Genomic DNA, 19,870 nt, shown 5'->3' with positions numbered 1-19,870 from the left:
AGCATCATGAATTGGTTGAGTGATGAATGGCCGATAAGAAACTGGAGCTCTATGGGAATTAGCAGTTACTCACCAAAAGAAATCCTGCAAAAAAAGAATTTGTGCTCTTCCAACCTGCAGTAATAGCTTGCATTTTGAAGCTTGGCATTTAAACTAATGTTACTACTTCTCAGTCCTCAGAAAAGACGAAGCTTCCGCTAATTTTAAAGGAAGAAACAGATGCTTGCTATCCGGAGGAAATAATCAAAGGAAATCCAGCAGTTACAATACAGTACCTTAATGCAAGACTAGATTATCTGGCACCTCAGTAACACTACCCAAAATCACCGTTCCTCTAAATCTCAGCATAAACCAATACTTGTATCTCCACAACATTAATACACATGGTAAATATAGGGTGCTAAAATCAGGCATTTAACTTTGAAACTCCAGCTAAGCAATTTCTCTTGACAGCATAAATAAGCAGATCAGCTAGGTTTCCAGAATTTACTACTGAACATTAATGTACAAGTAGTAAAAAACATTTTCCCCGAAGCTAATCTGCAGCCACTGATACCACTTTCTTAGCAGCAACACAGAAACAGGCACAACTAAAACTGAAAATAAAAAGAGCATTTGCTGCATTTCAGATCAGTAGATACACTTGCGAATACTGCTTGTGAATTTTGACTGCAAGTCATTCTCATGAGGTAGAGGCAACAGTCCCTTTGAAATCAGCTCAGCACAATGGGGCAGGAACTAAACAAACTTCTTCAAATGGCTCTGCCAACACCATTCAGCTCCAAGCTGCAAAACTCCTGCTGTTTCAAACTCAGGCCCTCCTGTGAGCAGACTGCTGATTACACCAGGTTGTATGGCAGGTTTTTGATATGTGCATAGGGCAGAAGAATGAGAATGAAACCTGTCCACTGGTCGTGTTAAATAAAAGATTCCACACCATACTGAAAGAAAAGGACACTTTGCCACCTATTCATTCCCTTGCCCCCCATTAAAGAAAAAAATATATGGTAATATATATACACTATATGCATACTCCACTCAGTGTGTACAACTTGTGCAAGTGTTACTGGACATGCTACTATCATGAAAGAGAAATGGGAGACACAAACATTGTACCTGTACTTTGTACAAAGCAGAGGAGATACATACACACAAAAAAGCCAGAGTGCTGAAATGCAGTACTATGGCACATTTAATTGGGCCCTTTATTCCCAGTTACACTTGTACATTGGGAGAAGATTCGGAGCAGTCAAGGAAGGGGAATGAAAGCAACTCAACAAGCATTTTTCGTCCTGTTTTTTTATGAGAGGGGGCCAGAGGAATCAAACTTTCACAAGTTTCTGTGAAATGCTGACAGGGGAGACCCTTGGGTATTCTCCCCCAGCAAGGGAAGAGCAAGGGTTACCACACCAGGCAGCAGCCAGGTCAGTGTACATCTCATTCCACACACACCTCAGCACATGCCTACCGTCAGGTGCAAGCCATGGGAAGAAAAAACAGGGTTTGTGGAGGACACAGGATCTGTAGAAAGCTCTCCCCTGTTCCCAGAATAGTTGCTCTTTTACTTAAGAATTTGAGCAAAGAGGCCTTTACTGCCTTATCAAGTACAGCCCCCTTGCTGTAGTGTCGCAGCTGTGAATCTCCTAATTGCATCTTTGGTATACAGAAGGTAAGAAATCTTCAGAAAAGATGACAGGAAAGGCTTTGCTGGTTGGTCATAAACATGGACATTAGAGTCCTTCCTCAGGGAATGGCCGGTACAGAAATCAGATGTTCAGAATATATTCCTGCCCATATGGTTCAAAGTGATGAATAATGCACTTTGGAAAAGACTGATGACAGAAATAATACAACACTGCAGTAAAGGACCTGTCATATTAAACAAATAACAGGTGGTGACTAAAATTGCATTTTTAATGAGCACCTCTTTATGAATGCACACAATGCAAAGTGCTTTCTACTGCTTTGCAACATACAACTCCCCATTACATATATAACAATTCACGTCAGTTATATAGAGCTAGATGTGTAAACTCTTTACTTTTTTTTTTTGGACACCTCATGGAATTATTTTTAAAGATTTAGCAGCCAAACAACATGAACTTTAAGTTCTGAACTCTTAATACGCACAGATTCTTTAATTAACGCTTTTTTCACTAGGTAAATTTTTAATTAAATGTTAAAACATATACTTTGATGTGTGTTTTCAATGCATCTGCCTAATCAAACGTGCTCTTCTTCACATGTATACAATTAACTGAGGAAGAGGGCAGTCCAGTGGTTAATGCTAAAGACTGTGTTTGAATTCCTGGATCCAGACAGGCATGAAACACAGATCCACAGCATTACTTCAAAGCTTATTACTGCATTCCCAAGGTCTTCCCAAGCCAGTCTGCATGAAATCCAGTGGTCAAGAATGAGACACTACTTCATAGCAGGAGGTGCTCCTATATAATACCACAGGGCACTGAAACATCATAAGAACCATTTCAGCAGGGTTACCTACCCAAATGAGAGAAAGCTACAGAAATCATTATAGAGAACAGTTATCTAACATATTTCGAAAGCAAGACTAGTGTAAATCGACTATTTCTGCAACAGAAGGCGGCTCAGAAAGAAGTTTCAGGCAGTTAATACAGTCAGGAACTGAGCCTTTGCACTGCTAGAGCTACAGTGTAATGAAGTACATTCAGCTAAACCTGTATCCTGATCTGGCTCAGCAGAAGAGCCATATTATCTCAAGAATTGTGGCAACAGTTTAAGTGGTTACTCAAGTCTGAATCTTCTTGCATGGAGGTCAGTTACAGAACTTGACAATAAATGTACTCCTCCTCTTTCAAGCACAGCTGTCTTAATCTCAAAGATGACATATTCCTCATATATCAGTCACCACTTTAAAGCCCTGATTCATACAGAGAGACTTAGGAGCACATAGCAGGTTATTACTTCAGCAGGTTGCTTATTTCTACGAAGCCGCAGCACAATACTCCTTGTAATTCTTAACTGCCTTTCCCCTCGAGGGCGTACAGCATATGTCTTGGGAACTGGAGCAAACTTGCTCTGGGTATCAAAGGAAAATTAATGACTTGTCATTAAAAAAAGGTGAGAAGTATAGCTAAACTCTACCCTCTCCTAGTTGGTTCCTTAGAAGGACAGGTTTTTTAAAAAAATGTTATTTTCCTGTTCAATAATTGTTTAGATGATATGCTTTAAAAAAAGCTTGTTCCTGCGAACAGAGATTATTTTAGACTGCTGCATATTTAATACTGTATTACATTAGTCAGCCTGGTTATTCTGTTAAATACAAACTTTGATGGCTTCCCAAGTGCCAGGCAACACATTCACTCCATTCATTTTTCTTTGATACAGCAGCAGTGTGTGCCGGAAGATTCAGAGCTCAAAACTGTCCATAACACATGGAGCAGATGACGATTAAACAAACAGAGTGCTTAAACCAACACAAAAACCTCCCTCTTTGCCCATCCTCACAACAGTAAGTGCAGCAAGTGGATCTCAGTGAATTCTGCCTTTTTATGAACACACAACTTCCCTGAAGCTTTGATACTTGCATCACAGGGTACAAAAACCTTTCAAAACCTTTGATAATTTCAGACTAGCAGAAAAACCTGAGAATACCCATCTAGCAGGCTTTTCAGAGCACCCAGCAATAAGCACTACTGCACCGTAATTCCAGCATGCCATTTGAACGCTTCTTTGCATATACAGAGTTAAATGTATATGCAATTAAATGACATGTCTTATGCTAGGCAGCTAGATACTGATGGTACGTATTAAGATATGTTAGCATAGTAAGCTTCAGAGTTTCTGTGGGGAGGAGCCGCCTTGTTGAAGCAGCAGTTCCCAACTGCCACACCTGAGGGAAAAAATAGGCCATCCCCAGTGACTGAAGCTATTAACTGTAGAAATTCAAGCCATTAAGTGCAAGAGAAAAGTCTATTCAACGGGAACTTCCTTTTGTATTGCAAAACAGCAAGACGGCCAGCAAAAATAGCAAACAGCCTCCATAAAGCTCTGGTCTCCAGAGGCAGCATGGGTGTAAGCATTCACAAGGGAACATTAAACCCTGATTGAATATGTATCTGAGGAGGGGGACACCATCACTGCTCCTGAAGGCGGTTTCTCTGTTGTCTTGCCCTACACAGCATGAACTGACTCGGGAACATTTATGCCCACCAGTCATAACATATCCAACAGATGGAGAACACCAATTCTTAGAACCTGGCACCCATGATGGAAGGCTTGTGCTGCAAGTTTTGGAAATTTGGGAAGCTGTCTTTTCCAGTTCATACGGATTCATACTTCAGGTAAGTCACAGTCACCATCAACATCAAGAAGTCTACCTGGCAATAAAGCGGAAATATCAAAGTTGCTGGTGCATTAACTGCCATGAACCCAGCAAATGAGATCACATCTCAGATTCTCCCTTTCTCCCAAGTAAATCTATCAACATCTAGAGTGCAAGTATTCGGGGGTCAGAGCATTCACAGTGTTTTCCTCTGACAACCGCTCCATTTATTTTATTTCATATTCTTAACCTATTTCATATAAAGGCACTCAGATGTGCTTTAATGTCACTTTTTCCTGTTTTGTAAAACTAGCTCTTTCCTACTGCTTTTCTTATGAGTGCCCAAAACAAAACATTTCAGGCCAAGTTAAACATTTCACCTGATGTCTGGGAAGGTAGGAAGGGGGAAGAAGGACTTAAAAAAAAAAAAGTAGAGTAAGACAACAGTTAAAATTACCATAGCACATGAAAAAGTTAAAAAAAATCCACGCTATTTATTCATATCTAATTTTTGTTACTGTAGAATCAAACTGATGTTTGCAATACTAAAAAAACTGTTGCAGTAACCGCCTCAGGAACATCTTACATCTGAACTGACCATTATGAAATACTTAGCAGTATTTTTTGCAGTTTCAGTTCTCCTCCCTTGGACTCAAGCGTGCTTCTTTATAACTTTTATGAGTAACTTGACAGTACAACACATCTCCACAGTGAGAAAGGAGTTCCAGGTATCTCCAGACTTGCGCACTTGTCCCTTTCACAATTTGTTGGTGCAGTATGAGGCAGGAACCATTCCTTACCATCCCAGCAAAGAAAAAACAATGGTTGTACATCCCCCCAGCAGAATACTGTGGTAGGTAGTCAACCACTCCCCCATCACTAGCACCAGCAGACAGGAAAGATACAGGGAAGCAGCTGTAAGGTCACAGCATATACCTGCACAGTGCATTTGCTCTTGTTTAATCACACACACAAAAAACAAAACCACTCTTGCTTAAACAAACAAAAAACAAAACCAAAAAAACACCAAACCGAAAAAGCCCCCATGAACCAACCAAAAAACCCCAAAACGAGAAAAAAAAAACAACCAAACACAATGAAACTTACAGTTCAAAAAAAGTAGTCTTTGATGCAAAGTTTTGGTACAAAGCTTCGATACAGGGGCTGGGTTGAAGTATGGCTTTGTTTTGGGATGAAAAACACAAGGATTAAGTATTTTCCCAGCCTTTTCTCTGCTGACACAGATCTATCTTTTGGCAGCACCACTCTATCAGTTACACAAACACAGACAGAGAACTGCAACACTATATACTACAAAACAAAACAAAAAAAAAGAAAAGAAAAGAAAAAACCACTACAATGACTTAAATCTAGGGCTAACCTGATAACCGTCTTTGGCACACTGCTCAAACAGCTGCTTTAGAATCTCAGATTCACCTACGCAAACATCACACACACAACCAGTAAGCTATAGCTTCTGGTTTTGTGGTGCTGCAGAGGTACATTAAAGACTGCCATAAAAAAAGCTTACTTAAAAGAAATGTGCTGAATGCATCTGCTTGCCACCTCCTTTGTCTATTAAATATGGTTGGTGGAAGCAGCCAAGACTCCAGTGTATACTACAGTTTTAAGCTAGGAATTGTACACTACTTGTTACAGACACAAAACAAAAGTTCCTGATTTGTTCTTAAGTACTGTTCTACAGTGTTCAGCCAGCTAAAAATAAATTGCTCTTCACTACTAAGTTTCCTGGTTTATGGAAGACTTTGAGGAATTAAGATTAATGCAACCTGATGGGAGAGACTGGCATGAGTATCAGTAAGATCAAGGTGGTTTGGTTTTGTTTGGTCATTGTTCTTTTTTTAACGTACTTGATACTTAAGACTATCCCTTTAGAGTCAAGAAGTTAAAGTGTATTTCTACTTGTCTATAAGCAAACTGCAAAGTATGTTGACATGATCTGTCCCTTATAAACAGGTGACAGGCCTGGCTGCAAAGTCTGCCTGCTGGAAGCACACAGCGGTTCAGTTCAGATTGTCATAAACCCAACTGGTTTTTACTTTGTCACACCAACTCGGCTCTCTCATCCGAGCGCATCTGTCTTACCAGCAGGTTTGGCAGAATGCTGAAAGCTCCAAAACTAGGCGTCCTGCTAAGCTCAAGACTGGGGAAGCATGTCAGGATGGGTCCTTCTGCAGATATTCAAACCATTACCACAAACACTGCAAAATGTCAAGTACTCATAAGGTGTGATAAATACCTTGACACTGCTAAAGGCTGCAATATGCTCTCAAGAGCAGCCAAAGCAAACCATGATCTGGCAGACAACTTTGGTTTCACAATATCCAAGGGTATCACAGCAAAACTGCTTACAGACCCTGCCGTGCAAGATGCTCGGCATCTCAGGTTATATGAAGTCAGTCTGAGCAAGTCAGTGCCACTTAAAAATCAGGTCCTACACCATCACAAAGAAAGTACAATTGCATGTTAACCAAGATGCTTTAAGAAACAAGGGGCCAAACTGCAGCTGTGTCTTATGGAGACAAGTCTTCAAGCAATAACAAATTATTTCAAATCTGAATCCCTCAATTGCACAGATTTTGGACCCAGCAATTTATAAAGAGAAAGGGCGAAGTGAAAAAGTGAGATCACAATCACCTTTCCAATGAAGGTTTTGGCTCAGGCTACAAAGGAAATGCATACTGGAAGAAATGCAAGACAGCTCAACCAAGTTTGAGAATTAAAACACAGCACTCCGGCTTAGTTTCTTCTGCATGACTGAAAGCTGGGAACTAGATTAAGTGCCAGAGCACTGAAGTGTAAGCAAGGCTTCTGATAATGGCAGCTTTTGTGGTCCTCTACTACAGTCTCACTCCTACTGCAAGTAAAACTGTCAAGACACGTCCACGTGCTGTTTGGATAAGCATTTGCCACAAACACTGAAAACAAAGACAAACCCTAATACTGACCCACAGCTTCTTCATATTCAGGATAACACAGAACACAACAGGGTGAGGGTTTTGGTTTGGTTGTCACGTTTGGGTTTGTTGGTTGGTTAGGGATTTTTCCACCTCTTGAAAGATCAAAATTGAGTAAGCGACCTTAAGATATTTATTACATTAAAAGGCAACTCCTTACGGTTAAATTGTAGTTCTGCTTTGAAGTAACTACATAGTCTTAAGAGACTCCAACTCACTCAAACATGTAACTAGTCAAATGGGGGGTGGGCTTATTTTATGTTGTGGGTTTTTTTGGTGGGGGGTTGTTTTGTTTTTGTTTTTTGTAGGTTTTTATTTCTTTGGAGGTTTGGGGTGGTGGTTGGGGTTTTTTTTGTGTGTTGGGGGTTGGTTTTGCGTGTGGTGGGTTTTTTGGGGGGTTGCATTTGTTGGTTTGTTTTTAAGTGAAGCATTCTTTACTTTTAATGAATCTGCTTCTCAGGACTGATTATGTTTCTTTGGAACCTGCATCCTTACAAATGAGCCTTTTAACATACATAGTAATTCTGCATTTAGTATCAAAAATTTAACAGAAATTCACCTCCTTCCAGTCTCTAGTGGCAAATGTTTATGCCTCCTGCGGGACCCTATCCACTTAGCTTTACTGTAACACAGCTGCTCTAAAATAAATCAGGCATTAACCTCAGTACCACCCTCCCCTTGTCTTCTAATACACACCATGCCAAACAGGTCTTTCTGTGATACAAATTTGATGCTGCACTCCCTCACAAATATCTTCCCAGTGGTTATATTACAGATGGGATCACCATTTAAAAACAAAACAACTCTTAAAGGTGCCACAGGGAATTTATCTTTCTTTTGCTTCTCAATATAGTAAACAACTTACAGATGCTTTTAAAATCAGTTCTTTAACATCAGGTAAATAAAGGTGACTTTCTAGAGGAAGACCACCACCTATTTTAGTTCAAAAAATATTAATAACCAACTACATAATCGTTTTCACAGGACAGGAAGATATTTAAATAGAATTCATACAATGTTTTTCCTTTGTGCAAAGGCCCCAAGTCTTTCCTACCCACCCCCAAAGGAACAGATGTCTATCACAGTTATCTTGATCACCTAACGGGCACAAACTACGTCATTCTAAGTCTAAAAAATAAACTAAACATCTAGAGTCTTAATAATGCTAATTATGAAAGAGCAGACAGTGACAGCTCCACAGGGGCCATTTCAGCCTGCTGAGCAGATTTTTATTTAGCCAGTTTTACTGGCCATATGAGGACCCAGCAGAATTTAAACACTTAACTCCCCTCTCCAGCTCCATCTCTTAATTATAATGGGAAACAAGAGAGGCACCAGCTCATACACAGCTTATATTCAAACAGCCCATCTAAATAGCTACAAAAAAAGTCCTTCTGCTTACTTAAAGTGAATACACACATTAATTTGCTGCTTTAGAGTTTGTTTTGAAAAAAATCCCTCCTTTTAAAACCAACATATTTGCAAATGGAAGATGTATGCATACACCAGCAAGTGACAGCATTTCAATCTCATGAGCAGATGCCTTCTCTAATTTGTGCTAGTGTAAAGTCCATACACCATATAAAGTTGGAAATATACCCTTTCCTGCGGTCTGTCTTCAGCAAAAAAGCTAGTACACTAGAACTTCCTCCTGTCCCCAGCTCTGTTGCTTGCTCAGATGGGTAAATCCTGTCATTCTTAACCAGAACAGGTGACTACACAACAGCATGCCCATTTCTTGGCCCAAGAGCATTCACATTTGCCAGAAGTACCAGAGGTCAACATAAGCTTAAGCAGATCTTTACAATGCAAACCACATTTTGTTTTCAAAAGTAAATACAAATGAGCATTTCAATATGATGCTCTATTCCAAGATCTCCTATACACTCCTGAAAATGATAATTAATCCTTCAAAATGACAGACAAGCACTGCTTAAAAAGGCATCTCAAATATCACCTCAGATGAAAACACAGTGTGGAGGAATTGCTTACAGGTCTAACAAGTCATAAAAAAAAAAAAAAAAAAAAAGCAGTGTACAAAGAGGTGAGAGTTTGTTACAGATCTTTGAAACAAAAGCTGATTACAATGCTGTTGGAGTAGAAAGCCTAGCCTAGCCCAGCTGAGTTAGAAGCACAGAGACACCTTTGCTCACTCCGCACCAGAGTCAAAGATGTCACTGGAACAAGCCTTGACACCAAACCTCAATCCAGAGTCAGAGTTGCACAAGAGCAAGACTGTGGACTGAATCCAGTGTGCCACCATACAGCATGTGGTAATAACCTCAGTAAATGCCACACTGGATTAAACAACACTTTAATAGACAGAATGGGTAAGTAAGGTAAGCACATGAAGCACATTCACTTACTACCTGGCATTAAAAAGGCAGAAGTTATTTGCTTTGGGAATTGGTAAATGATTCAGGGGGTTGTTTTGTAATCATACTTTATTAATTTGTGAAATTCATCTTCTTGTCTCTTTGAAGACTTTTTAATGAAAAGGACTAAGTGACATGGAATTCATTAGAGAAACACAAGCAATAAAGCAATTGAACTTTCATTTGTTATCTTTTACCGAAACTAAATTTCAAAGTTATTTTCAACTATAAGTGGCATGCAGGCTATTTTCTCATTTACCCAAAATTGTTGGGCTCTACGAAACTTAATTCCCTCCTTTGTAAAATTTCAACTGACAAAAATTGGACATTTAGCTGAAATCTAGGCAGCAGTACTGAATATGGCTATCTGGTGAGACTGTCTGAACACTGGCTTACGTCTTAAACCTAATATCCAAAAGATACATACGTAGTAAAGGACTGAAATACCCTGTGGTAATCACAGCAATAGTCGAGGAGATTAACGTTAGGCCTTGGCTTTCATTAAGAAAAGCCACACACACTCTCACATTACCCTTTTTTAAAGCCATATAAAGGACAGAGTGGATGCGTTCTGTAATTTGGACATCCCAAGAATTGTTTTCAATTAACATGTCAGAGGTTAAGTAAATACTGCTGGGTGGGAACCAAGCAGTTATTCCATACCGTAAAATTTTTACAGGTCACTTCCTTTTGCCTCCATATTTTAGGACACTGCTGCTCTTTTTTTCTTGGCTTGGTTTCTTCATTTGTCTGCACAATGAATTCACACCCCTCTAGCTTATTAAGCAAAACAAAGACAAGACTACACAGACACATGCCAGCCTATTCTGCCCTCTCCCATATTCTAGCTTCAGGAAACTAAAGGCAATAAAGTAGTTTAAAAGCCAACCTATTCTCTTCCATCTGTTTGGGGTCACTATTTCGTTCTGTATTAAAAGGCATGTGGGGCCTCAGGGGAAAAAATAGGTCACCAAGCCCAGTCCTCTATTAAGCTTCCAGACATAATTCAACATCCCAGCTGAAATGCATCCTAGAATCACAGCCAATGATAACAGTCAGGTGTCAGACAGCATGCTACTAGCCACCTAAAATGGTAGCTCTCACCAACCTGGGAAAACATCTTATTTCAACTCTGGGGCAGAAATATTTACCTAGTTGTTCTGGAAATGAACAAGACAATTCTCACTAAAAAGCACCAGTCTGGCTGGTCGTGATGAGTCACCTGTCTCAGCCTCTTTCTCACTGAAACACTTGATAACAGGACCCATACAAAATGATCACTACCTTTGTGATTCTTATGTTCGTTCCACTTGCAGCAGTGGTACCACTATCTTCAGGTGAAGGACTAAAATTACTGGTTCAGCATTTCCCAGAATGTCTGTGCCAAGGTCAGTCATTCCCTTGCGCTGCACTCACCACTGCAGTAACTGAATGTCTTCACAATACCAGTCTTACATACAACCTTCAAGGCTCACAACCACACTACTGCAGAACAGAAAACTCAACTCAAAACATTTTTGCCGCAGCAGAACTGAGAAGGCCTCATTAAGCTAAGTACTGCATAAATAAACAGTCTGTGCGTGTAGCAAGTTTAACTAAAGAAATCAAATGAAAAATAAGATTGGAAACAAATCCAGAGCTAATAAGGTCCTGCTCCAGGTTATGCCAGTGGCAGAATCGCCCGAAGCCTAGTTCACTGCCTTACTGAAACACTGAGCACCTCTACAGTAGTACCTTAATACGAACTTATTTATTGTAGACTTGCGAAAAAGAGGCTCAGTGGCTGCTCACCATTGTTTGTTGTGGCCTTAAGTTACAGCTGCACAAAAAACATGCACGCTACCTTTGGTAAGTGCAACAACACAATTGCTGTGCAGAAACAAGTCAGAAGACTGTATGCACATAGCCCACCAACTGTACTGCAAAGGGAGAGAACGTGCACTTAAGAGTGCACAAGATCAGCAAAGTATTTGAATTTGAAAAAGCTTATCTGTTGCAACTTCCAATATGTTATTCCTGAGAAAGCTGACATTCTCAGTTAATAATCTTGGAATTTAAAGCTCAAGATGAGGAAAGGTTCTCCCTAAGCTGAGCTACTAAATTAAGATCTCTAGGGAACAGCAATCCAAATGAAAGCAGTCACCCAGGCATTTTGTAGTATTTTAACACACCAAACTGACAAGGCTAGCAAAAAAATCTTATTTTTATCTAATTTCAGTAGGTCACTGTGGGTACAAACTCTCCTCCATCAGAACAGAAGAATGCTTTTTGATTTAAGAATACACATTCACATGCATTTCTAGCATTTTGGTGTTTACTTTGCTAAGGACTGGACTGCTAGCCCACTAGAACCAGCCTGCCTAGTAGGGAAGATCTCAACTCACAGAAGAGGACCATTGCTACTGCCAGAACTTTATTTACAGCTTGAGTATAGTTGCCAGTCCATAACTTGTGCCCAAATCTGGCACTCCAAGAATTGATTGCGGTACAGTTAAGAGCTCTAAACTCAACTCAATGCTTCAACTACAGGAGTTGTTTATTGATCTGGAAGCTATTGATCTGCAAGACTTTCGCTAACCCACCAGGAAAACCAGCTTTTGCCCCAGCCTGAAGACAAAATTGTCACTCTTTCCTGGAGGTTAGAAAGGCAGCCCCAGCACCAAACTGCTCACAGCAACAGCCAGGCTCACAGGCAGCAACTCCCTTTAACATGCCTGACAAAAACCCTGCTGCTTGTACTGGCTTTACACAAATATAAAGCAGCCAAGTAAAAGAAGGACATAGGTCTAAAGAAACATGCCTTTATCTCTGAGCCCAGCTAACTGAGTTTAGGTAGGAAGGGTAGAATTTGTGGGGATACAGTCCCCAAAAAGTCACAGAACGGTTTCATCCCCATTCCCCCACACCACCATTTAAATGGAAATGCTAAGGGGTTTGTTTCTTATTGAAGCTGCACAAGCCACAGTCACAACTGGTTTCAGAATGGTCTCTCAGTACTTTGTGGGTTTTTTTAAATGAAGAGATATTTCTAACCTATTTAGAAACATGAAGCAATCTGCTAGGTATTTAGTGGCCACAACTTCAGGGAATACAGGCATAAAAAATTACAGCCATGACCACGTTGCAGCATTTCTTACAACAGCATTTTTCATCCACATAGTCCAGATGTGGCCATAATACCATGCAGGGACTAGCCAAGGGATGATAACATCTTTTTTTCTTCTTCTCTCCATCCGCTATTTACATTGCATATAAATGGTAGGTATTTTTCCTTGTGCATGTAGTATATACTGTTGGAGTGATTACTGGCATTTTTGAAGGTAAGGAAACTAGCTGACATCAAAACAGATCCTGTCACCAATTTAATTTTTTATAAACTGGTATCAAAATTGATTTTCAGTTCCTTAGAAAAACACTAAACCCAAGGATTGACACATTAGCAGAAGCACAGCAAAGCCACTTCAAGTTTCCCCTGCCAGCCTGCCTCAGGCCTCTTCCAGCACTCTATAGGTATGAGCATGTTCTCCAAACGTTGCAGACATCAGGGCAGCTGCTGTTACACAGATATTTCAAGTACCAGCACCTACAGGATTTAAATAGTCTCTACAGCATGGCAAAGGGATAGGCTAACACTCCTCAGATTTTCTAGCTTTCTTCTTCCATCATCAGAAATGACAGAACCAGCAGCAGTAATAGCTCTTGCACAGGTTGTTGCAACTTAAGGGGCTTTTTTTTGTTCCTTTTTTTCCTGTTTGGTTATTTATTTTTTTCAACACTGCCAATGAACTTTGCCAGAAACCGGGAAAGCACCACACAACTATGAAGACAGTTGCCACAGCTAGAATTAAATGGAAAAGAAGCACAAGGCCCCAGGGAATTAAGGCCATAAGTCACTGTCAACAAGGGTCAAGAGTGCTTATTTCAGTGAAGCCAAACATTATTCAGTTTTGCACTACTCTCACCTCAACTACTTTCAAGCCAATTTAATTGGACCAGTAGATAAGCCTTAATGGAGCTCACAACAGAAGCATTTCAAAGTGAAGGCAGAGCTCAGGAACAGCGAGATAATTTCATCTGTGTTGCACAGGGCTACCCAGTGTCAACTTAAGGACCAACATTCCCAACTATGTTAACACAAGGCAACAGATGACAGTTGGAGGTCAATCCATTCCTATACAGTGGTTAGCTGTAGGATGTCATAAAGACTTCACTCTTTGACCAGGATGCACAACACCTGCACCAGTGAACAGTGGATGAGCATCTCTTCAATACATTCAGTTCTCTACTGACTCCTTTAATCAACATCCTCACCGCAGTGACAGGCAGTAACCTGTAATTCTCAGTACTAAACTATTCCCTACAAAACTATTTTGAACCCCAGTTTAAAGACAGCCAAGTGTCTGAATTCAGTCAGAGCAAGAAGAGACACATAAAACCCACACTATGAGCAATAAAAACATTCTGCTGTGCTCAGCCCTTTCCTAAGATACGGCACCAATTCCAGAAGTTTTATGACCAGCCATTTCTTCAGTGAACCAGTGCTGTAACAGTTATTAAATGCAATTAGTGACAGATTCTCTTGAACGCTCACGAAATCCCACAGCAAAATGACTCATTTGCCTGGTTTCAAGAGGGACCTCTCAAGCCAGTAACAGACCTGCAAAGGTGCAACTGCTGAGAGTGGGAAACACAGACGTTGCCTGCTACTACCAGTAACAAGTATTACATACCCAATAAAATAAAATAAGAAAACCACACACACCAAAGCCTGCAGCAAGCAATACTCTCCCATTTTAAGAGCCTTTACACTATGTTTTTCCTAGTAGCCATCAGCAATCCAGTTTTATGCAGCTGAAAGCTGTGAGAAGGCAACTCTTCAGATAATTGTTTGCTGATTTGTTCATTCATCATCTGAAAATGCAAGGTTACTCAAACTAGGAAAAAGGCTTCATTGCATTTATCCCTCCCAAGTTATGCCTGCTGAAGCACAGATAGGAATTGATCTTTATGGCTCAAATCAAAGCCAAATTCCACCAATAACCCAGTTTGTTCCATCACTCCCAGCACAGACCCTCAACCTAAGAGATCAGGAAAGCCCTAACACTGTGCAGGATAACTGGATTCAAGCTTCTGCATTAGACCCGTCCTTGTTTTCTGAAGTACTATAATCTGTATTAATACGAATTTTGCTTTAACAAAGATATTAGGTATACAGATATGAGAAACCTGATATTAGATACAGATACACTAGACAATTTTATGATCTGAAATGTCAACTAGCTTCTGAATATCAGAGTTAATTTTAGTAACCACTTGTGTCACCTTCCTCAGATACAGTTTACAGTACCATGAATTTACATCACCTTCTTGATCGTGCCTGCCCAGTGCATGCAGAGAGAGGCAAGTATTCTTTGATATCTACCAATATCCTTCAGTAAAGCATGAGGTGGCATTTTCCTCATTCTAGGAGACCTGGTCTAGCAAATTCAGTAATTAAGCCATATACTTCATTTGGGTCCATTAAGTGAAATGGAATGTCAAAGGTCAAGGCTAACACTGCATTTTTAGAGCTTTTGTTTCTCTTGAGGAAGCAGCAAATTCACGTTCCTATTGTTTGTCAGGAAATTTTCCCTCCCACTTCCAGTCTGCAACCAAATTTGACGGCATGTTTTCAGTCAGGAAGACACTGCCCTCATTTTAGCTTAAGCTAATGTACAAACACTACTTCGTCAAAGAATGCCCACTACTTCAACCTATTTAAAAACATCTCTAACATTCAGGAGAGAAGAGGCCTAACAACATTTAACATATTCAAAAGCATACATTTGTTTTTTTTTTTTCCCCTATGCAACCAACCACAAACAAACCCACACTAGTAAAAGCTACTTACATCAGACACCAAAACACAAGAAACCCTCCAGATACCCAACAAGAGACATTAGTACAGGTGTGAGACGTTATCCCCGGCATCAATCAGACCCAGAGCTCTGTCACAGCATAGATGGCCTTAACTTCTCCCAGACTATGAAGAGTTGAAGACTTCACACCACCACATGAAAGGGAATCTCATATTAACATCTAGACCCTGGATTTGCCCTGAAGATGTGATTGTGACAAGGACAAATAAGTTTCTTAGAGAATGTTATCATCACAAAAAAGTTAATCTTATTTAAAAATTTGTTGTAACTACATGTTTTCAACACCAAATGCAAAGAATGACCAGCCCTCATGACTGCTTTGTTTACATACAGGATATACAGTCCTCAGGCAGCAAGATTCATAGTACTTAATTTCTGGACTATGACAGGAATATCATTGTTAGGCCTGCTACTGCAAGCCTTAACTACTGTTTACCAATGAAAACTATGTCTTAACCTATTTCGGTTGTTGCTAGCTTTATTGGATTATGATGACGCAGCTGAACAGCTAGGTCAAAAAGACACCAAGCAACATAACACATGATTCTGGACCACTTCTTCCTGAACCTGATTTCTCTCTTCAGGTACTGTTAAAAAGAGGTCAGATTATCAGCTCCAAGACAAAGTCACTTGAATTAAAAGCTTTAGAGTACCAACACCTGAAGGACCAGAGACTCTCAGACTGTAAATCTTCTGGGGATGAGGAGAGAAAGACTAGTCCTGTTCCTCTCCTTAAACATGGTCCTTTTTCCTTGTAGACTCCATATACGTTTACACTGCTCAGTGGGTAACAGAGAAACAAATAAGCAAAAAAAACCCTTCAGCTTCTAGTTAAGCGCAAGTGGAATTTCCCCTTAGAAATCACAAGTTTCAGGAATGACATCACATTGCATCAGCATCGCCAGTTCTCAACAATTGAGACACAGGTCAGCTGTCTTCAGAAATATATTAACACCCTCCTACCTCATCTCAAACACGAGTTACACACTTAATTTTTCTAGCAGACCACTGGAATTTGCACAGATGAGTCACCACCGCATCTGACAGTTTCAGAAGTCTCTCTCTATTAGGCTTCCCTAAGTCCAGAAGCAGAGTAGTGGCAGTAACATGAAACAGCAGTAGGCAAGCTCAGGAAAGGAATGGTATCAAAGGCACTACTGTAGTTAAGCATTACATCTCTTCTGTATTTTGAAGACAAAGCCAATACAAAAGTCTCTCCTACGTGTACAGAAAAGATGAAGCATCCAGGATGAGCACACTGACATCAACTCCTACATTTCAGTTGTTTTGTCTATTACATGATTGAGACACACAGAGAAGGATTTCAACAGTCCTCGGTGGTTTCAGCCTGGTTTACACTGCACAGCATTCAAATCTGGCAAAACACGTGTGAAAGGAAACAGTAGAACAGTTACCCCTCCCACTAAGGAGTCTAAATATACACAACAGTGTGTACACAGAAATTCTATTTAGAGTAACCGAATTCACTCCTGTGGCTTTCCAGCATCATCCAGCATTTATCTTAGTCTGCAAAAGAGCTCAGCTGTCACCACCCTGGTTTTAGAGCAGCCACTATTACAGCAGAGGAACACTGACAGTCAGTTCAAGGATGTCACCTAAGAAGTGCACTATTTGTGAGTATGTGCACATTCCTGCACTTCAGTGTCTTAGAGAAAGTTCAGAGCAAAACTGCTTTAACACCTAAAACCAGGTACACAGCATAAGAAGTCTACCTTCAAAATAAGTAAAAGTTTGGTTTTCTTTATTAGTAGTATAACAATTCGAGGTTTATATTCTAGCATTAAAGACATTTCTTCATAATGATTTACTTGCTGGCAGCCGCTTTAAGAGAAGCTTACTTTTTTAAAAAAAGTTTTATACCCAGAAGCATTATTGCCTTGCCATTTTAGAAAACCCCTTCACATAACATACCCTACCACCACAAAAGAGCCTTTTTACTATATGTATCTCCAAGTGCTATGACAGCCTTTGAGCACACTTCTTTTTAGAGACAGGGGCAGGGAAGCAGCCTCTGGCCATGAGAGACAGAGAAGGTAGCTGCATTGTCATTTAATAAGGAAAGCATGGCTAAAAGTACTTTTACACAAACACAATTTCCTCTGTTTCCTGTAGCAAGCTTCTTTTTGAGCCGCCAGCCCCTGCACTAACTGAAACATTATAGCAATCACCACAGATTAATGAGCAGAAAGCAGAAATCTCACCTGATAGTAAGTCTTAATGTTTCTGACTAAGATGGTCAGGTTTTGAACCCGAAGGTAGGTGTCATTATTCACGTGCTTGTTGACACGCTGGTTGGTTGGTCGAGGATCTCTATTAAAACAGAAAAAAGAAAATAAAGTATTACTAGTTTACTCTGTGCTAAGACCGCATCTCAATAATGCACCATTAGGAAAACCCTTAAAAACTCACCCATTAAATACACTAACATAACTATACAGGACACATTACTTTGTGACAGAATGAGCTCATTACCTTTGCACCTACGCATAAGTTGAAGATCTTCCCGCATGCCACAAAAGAACATACATTAAATTAACCCACACAGCAATTCAGGGCTGCTTCCCTCCTTATTTATTTCCCCAAAGAACAGATCATGTGTAGTTTGTGCACACTAGATCAAAGCAGTCCCTGATAAGGGGTTTATCTTATTCAAATAAAGGGAAGCCTAGGAAAGACTACCATGCCTTCCTTGGCTTTGGAGTTTTATGACAAGAGCAGGGTGTTAACACTTTATTAATGATCACTGTGCAAACTGCAAAACCCAGATATGTTATGCACTGAAGGAAAAAGGAGCACTGCACTTTTATTACACCCATATCATCTAACTAGACCTCTCATATACCCACTGTGTCACAAAAAACAGCTCTACTAGGCTTTGAGATATGAACAAAATATAACCATATGCAGAGATATAAGCAAGAGAGGAAAAATTTGGTGGAAAGACTTTACAGAAAGAAGCCTGAAATTTTTGCTTGATTTTTAAAGGAAGCAAATCAAAATTGTGCCTTACACTATTTTTTTCTAAAATAAGGAAACATGGGGGGAAAAAGCTGCAAATAATTTAATATGAATGTACACCTTCAGATACTGTGTACACCCTAACATGCTGCACAAAAAGGAACCTGAAAACCTTTATCTGCCAATAGCATAGATCAAAGCCTTGCATTTCCCGTCTAATAAAGAATCTTATCAGCAAACTCCTACACAATCCAAACACCTGCCTCCCAGAGCTCTGCTTTGGCTGTTAATTAAGCCATTCACAGCTCTTCCAGGGCCAAATACTGAACTCAGGCGTTGACAAGAAAATAAAAGAGGAACTGATCCAATATTTATTTTTAAAATCATATCTGCCAAAGTTTACATAGGTATATCAAAGAGGTGGGGCTTTTGGGGGCATGTAGGGTGGTTTGCTGGTTTTTGGTGGTTGGTCTGTTTATTTTTTTAATGCACCACCATCCCAAAGCACCTCTCCAGTGAAAGCAGTGCTATGGGTATAGATATGACAGAATGCATAGATACTCCAGAGAAGAGAGAAAACTGCCTTGTCAGCAGGTAACACAAGACACAGTATTTATGTACCAGGGTTCAAGCAAACTGAAGTACAGATGACCAGAACTGACACTGGTGCAAGCTAGCAAGACTCTACACTGCCTTTACAGCAACAAAGGATTTTGTATACTGATTGGCACCATGATAAATTATGGGGAGGAAAAAAAAAAAAAAAGATAACAAAGAAAGGTAACTGTAACAAGCTTTTAAAGTAAAACCTGTAGTAAGCATTCCATTTCATTGATGCTTGGATACAGGAGTGCAGAAGCCATACCCATACATTTTTTGACAGTATGGGTCTTCAGCAAGACAGCAAGCTGGAGAAGCACAAGTGGCACCTGGGCTTGAACTCGGAGAGTACCTTGCCTTCAGTACTCTCCAAGCAGATGCTGGATCCTGAAGGAAGCTGAATGCTTAGCCTTTTTAGGCAAGGTCACAACCACAAACTAGGAAGCTGAAAGGGAAGAAATGTACAGTAAAGAGAAGCTGGCAAGACAAGGGTCAGCCTACAGTTCTTGTTTCCACATGAAAGCTCACATAGGTGGCACACTACCAGGCCACTGCCTGGCAGCAACCCAGGTCTACAGCCAGGAAGAGAACACCAACTGCATAGCAGAGCAACACCCCACGACTGTTCCCAAAACTGCATAAAATGGGGCAAAAATCCACAAAACGCACCCACTGGCCACAGCAAAGGAGAGATTTCTTCAACAGCTGTAGGCC

At 40.2% G+C, this 19,870-nt stretch overlaps 1 protein-coding gene across 2 annotated transcripts in view; it reads right to left on the bottom strand.

The window, feature by feature from the left end:
- Window positions 1-19,870, bottom strand: part of CCDC88C (coiled-coil domain containing 88C) — a 102,132-nt gene that overhangs the window by 75,212 nt on the left and 7,050 nt on the right. For both annotated transcript variants that reach the window (XM_037394618.1, XM_037394620.1), the window contains exon 3: window positions 17,800-17,908. In XM_037394618.1, coding sequence (XP_037250515.1) covers window positions 17,800-17,908 — 109 coding nt within the window. The remainder of the gene's footprint in view (window positions 1-17,799; window positions 17,909-19,870) is intronic.

This window comes from Falco rusticolus, chromosome 7 (genome assembly GCF_015220075.1).
Source record: "Falco rusticolus isolate bFalRus1 chromosome 7, bFalRus1.pri, whole genome shotgun sequence".
Lineage (NCBI taxonomy): Eukaryota > Metazoa > Chordata > Aves > Falconiformes > Falconidae > Falco > Falco rusticolus.
The sequence above is the reverse complement of the archived record's forward strand: the minus strand, read 5'-3'. Positions and strand labels throughout refer to the sequence as shown.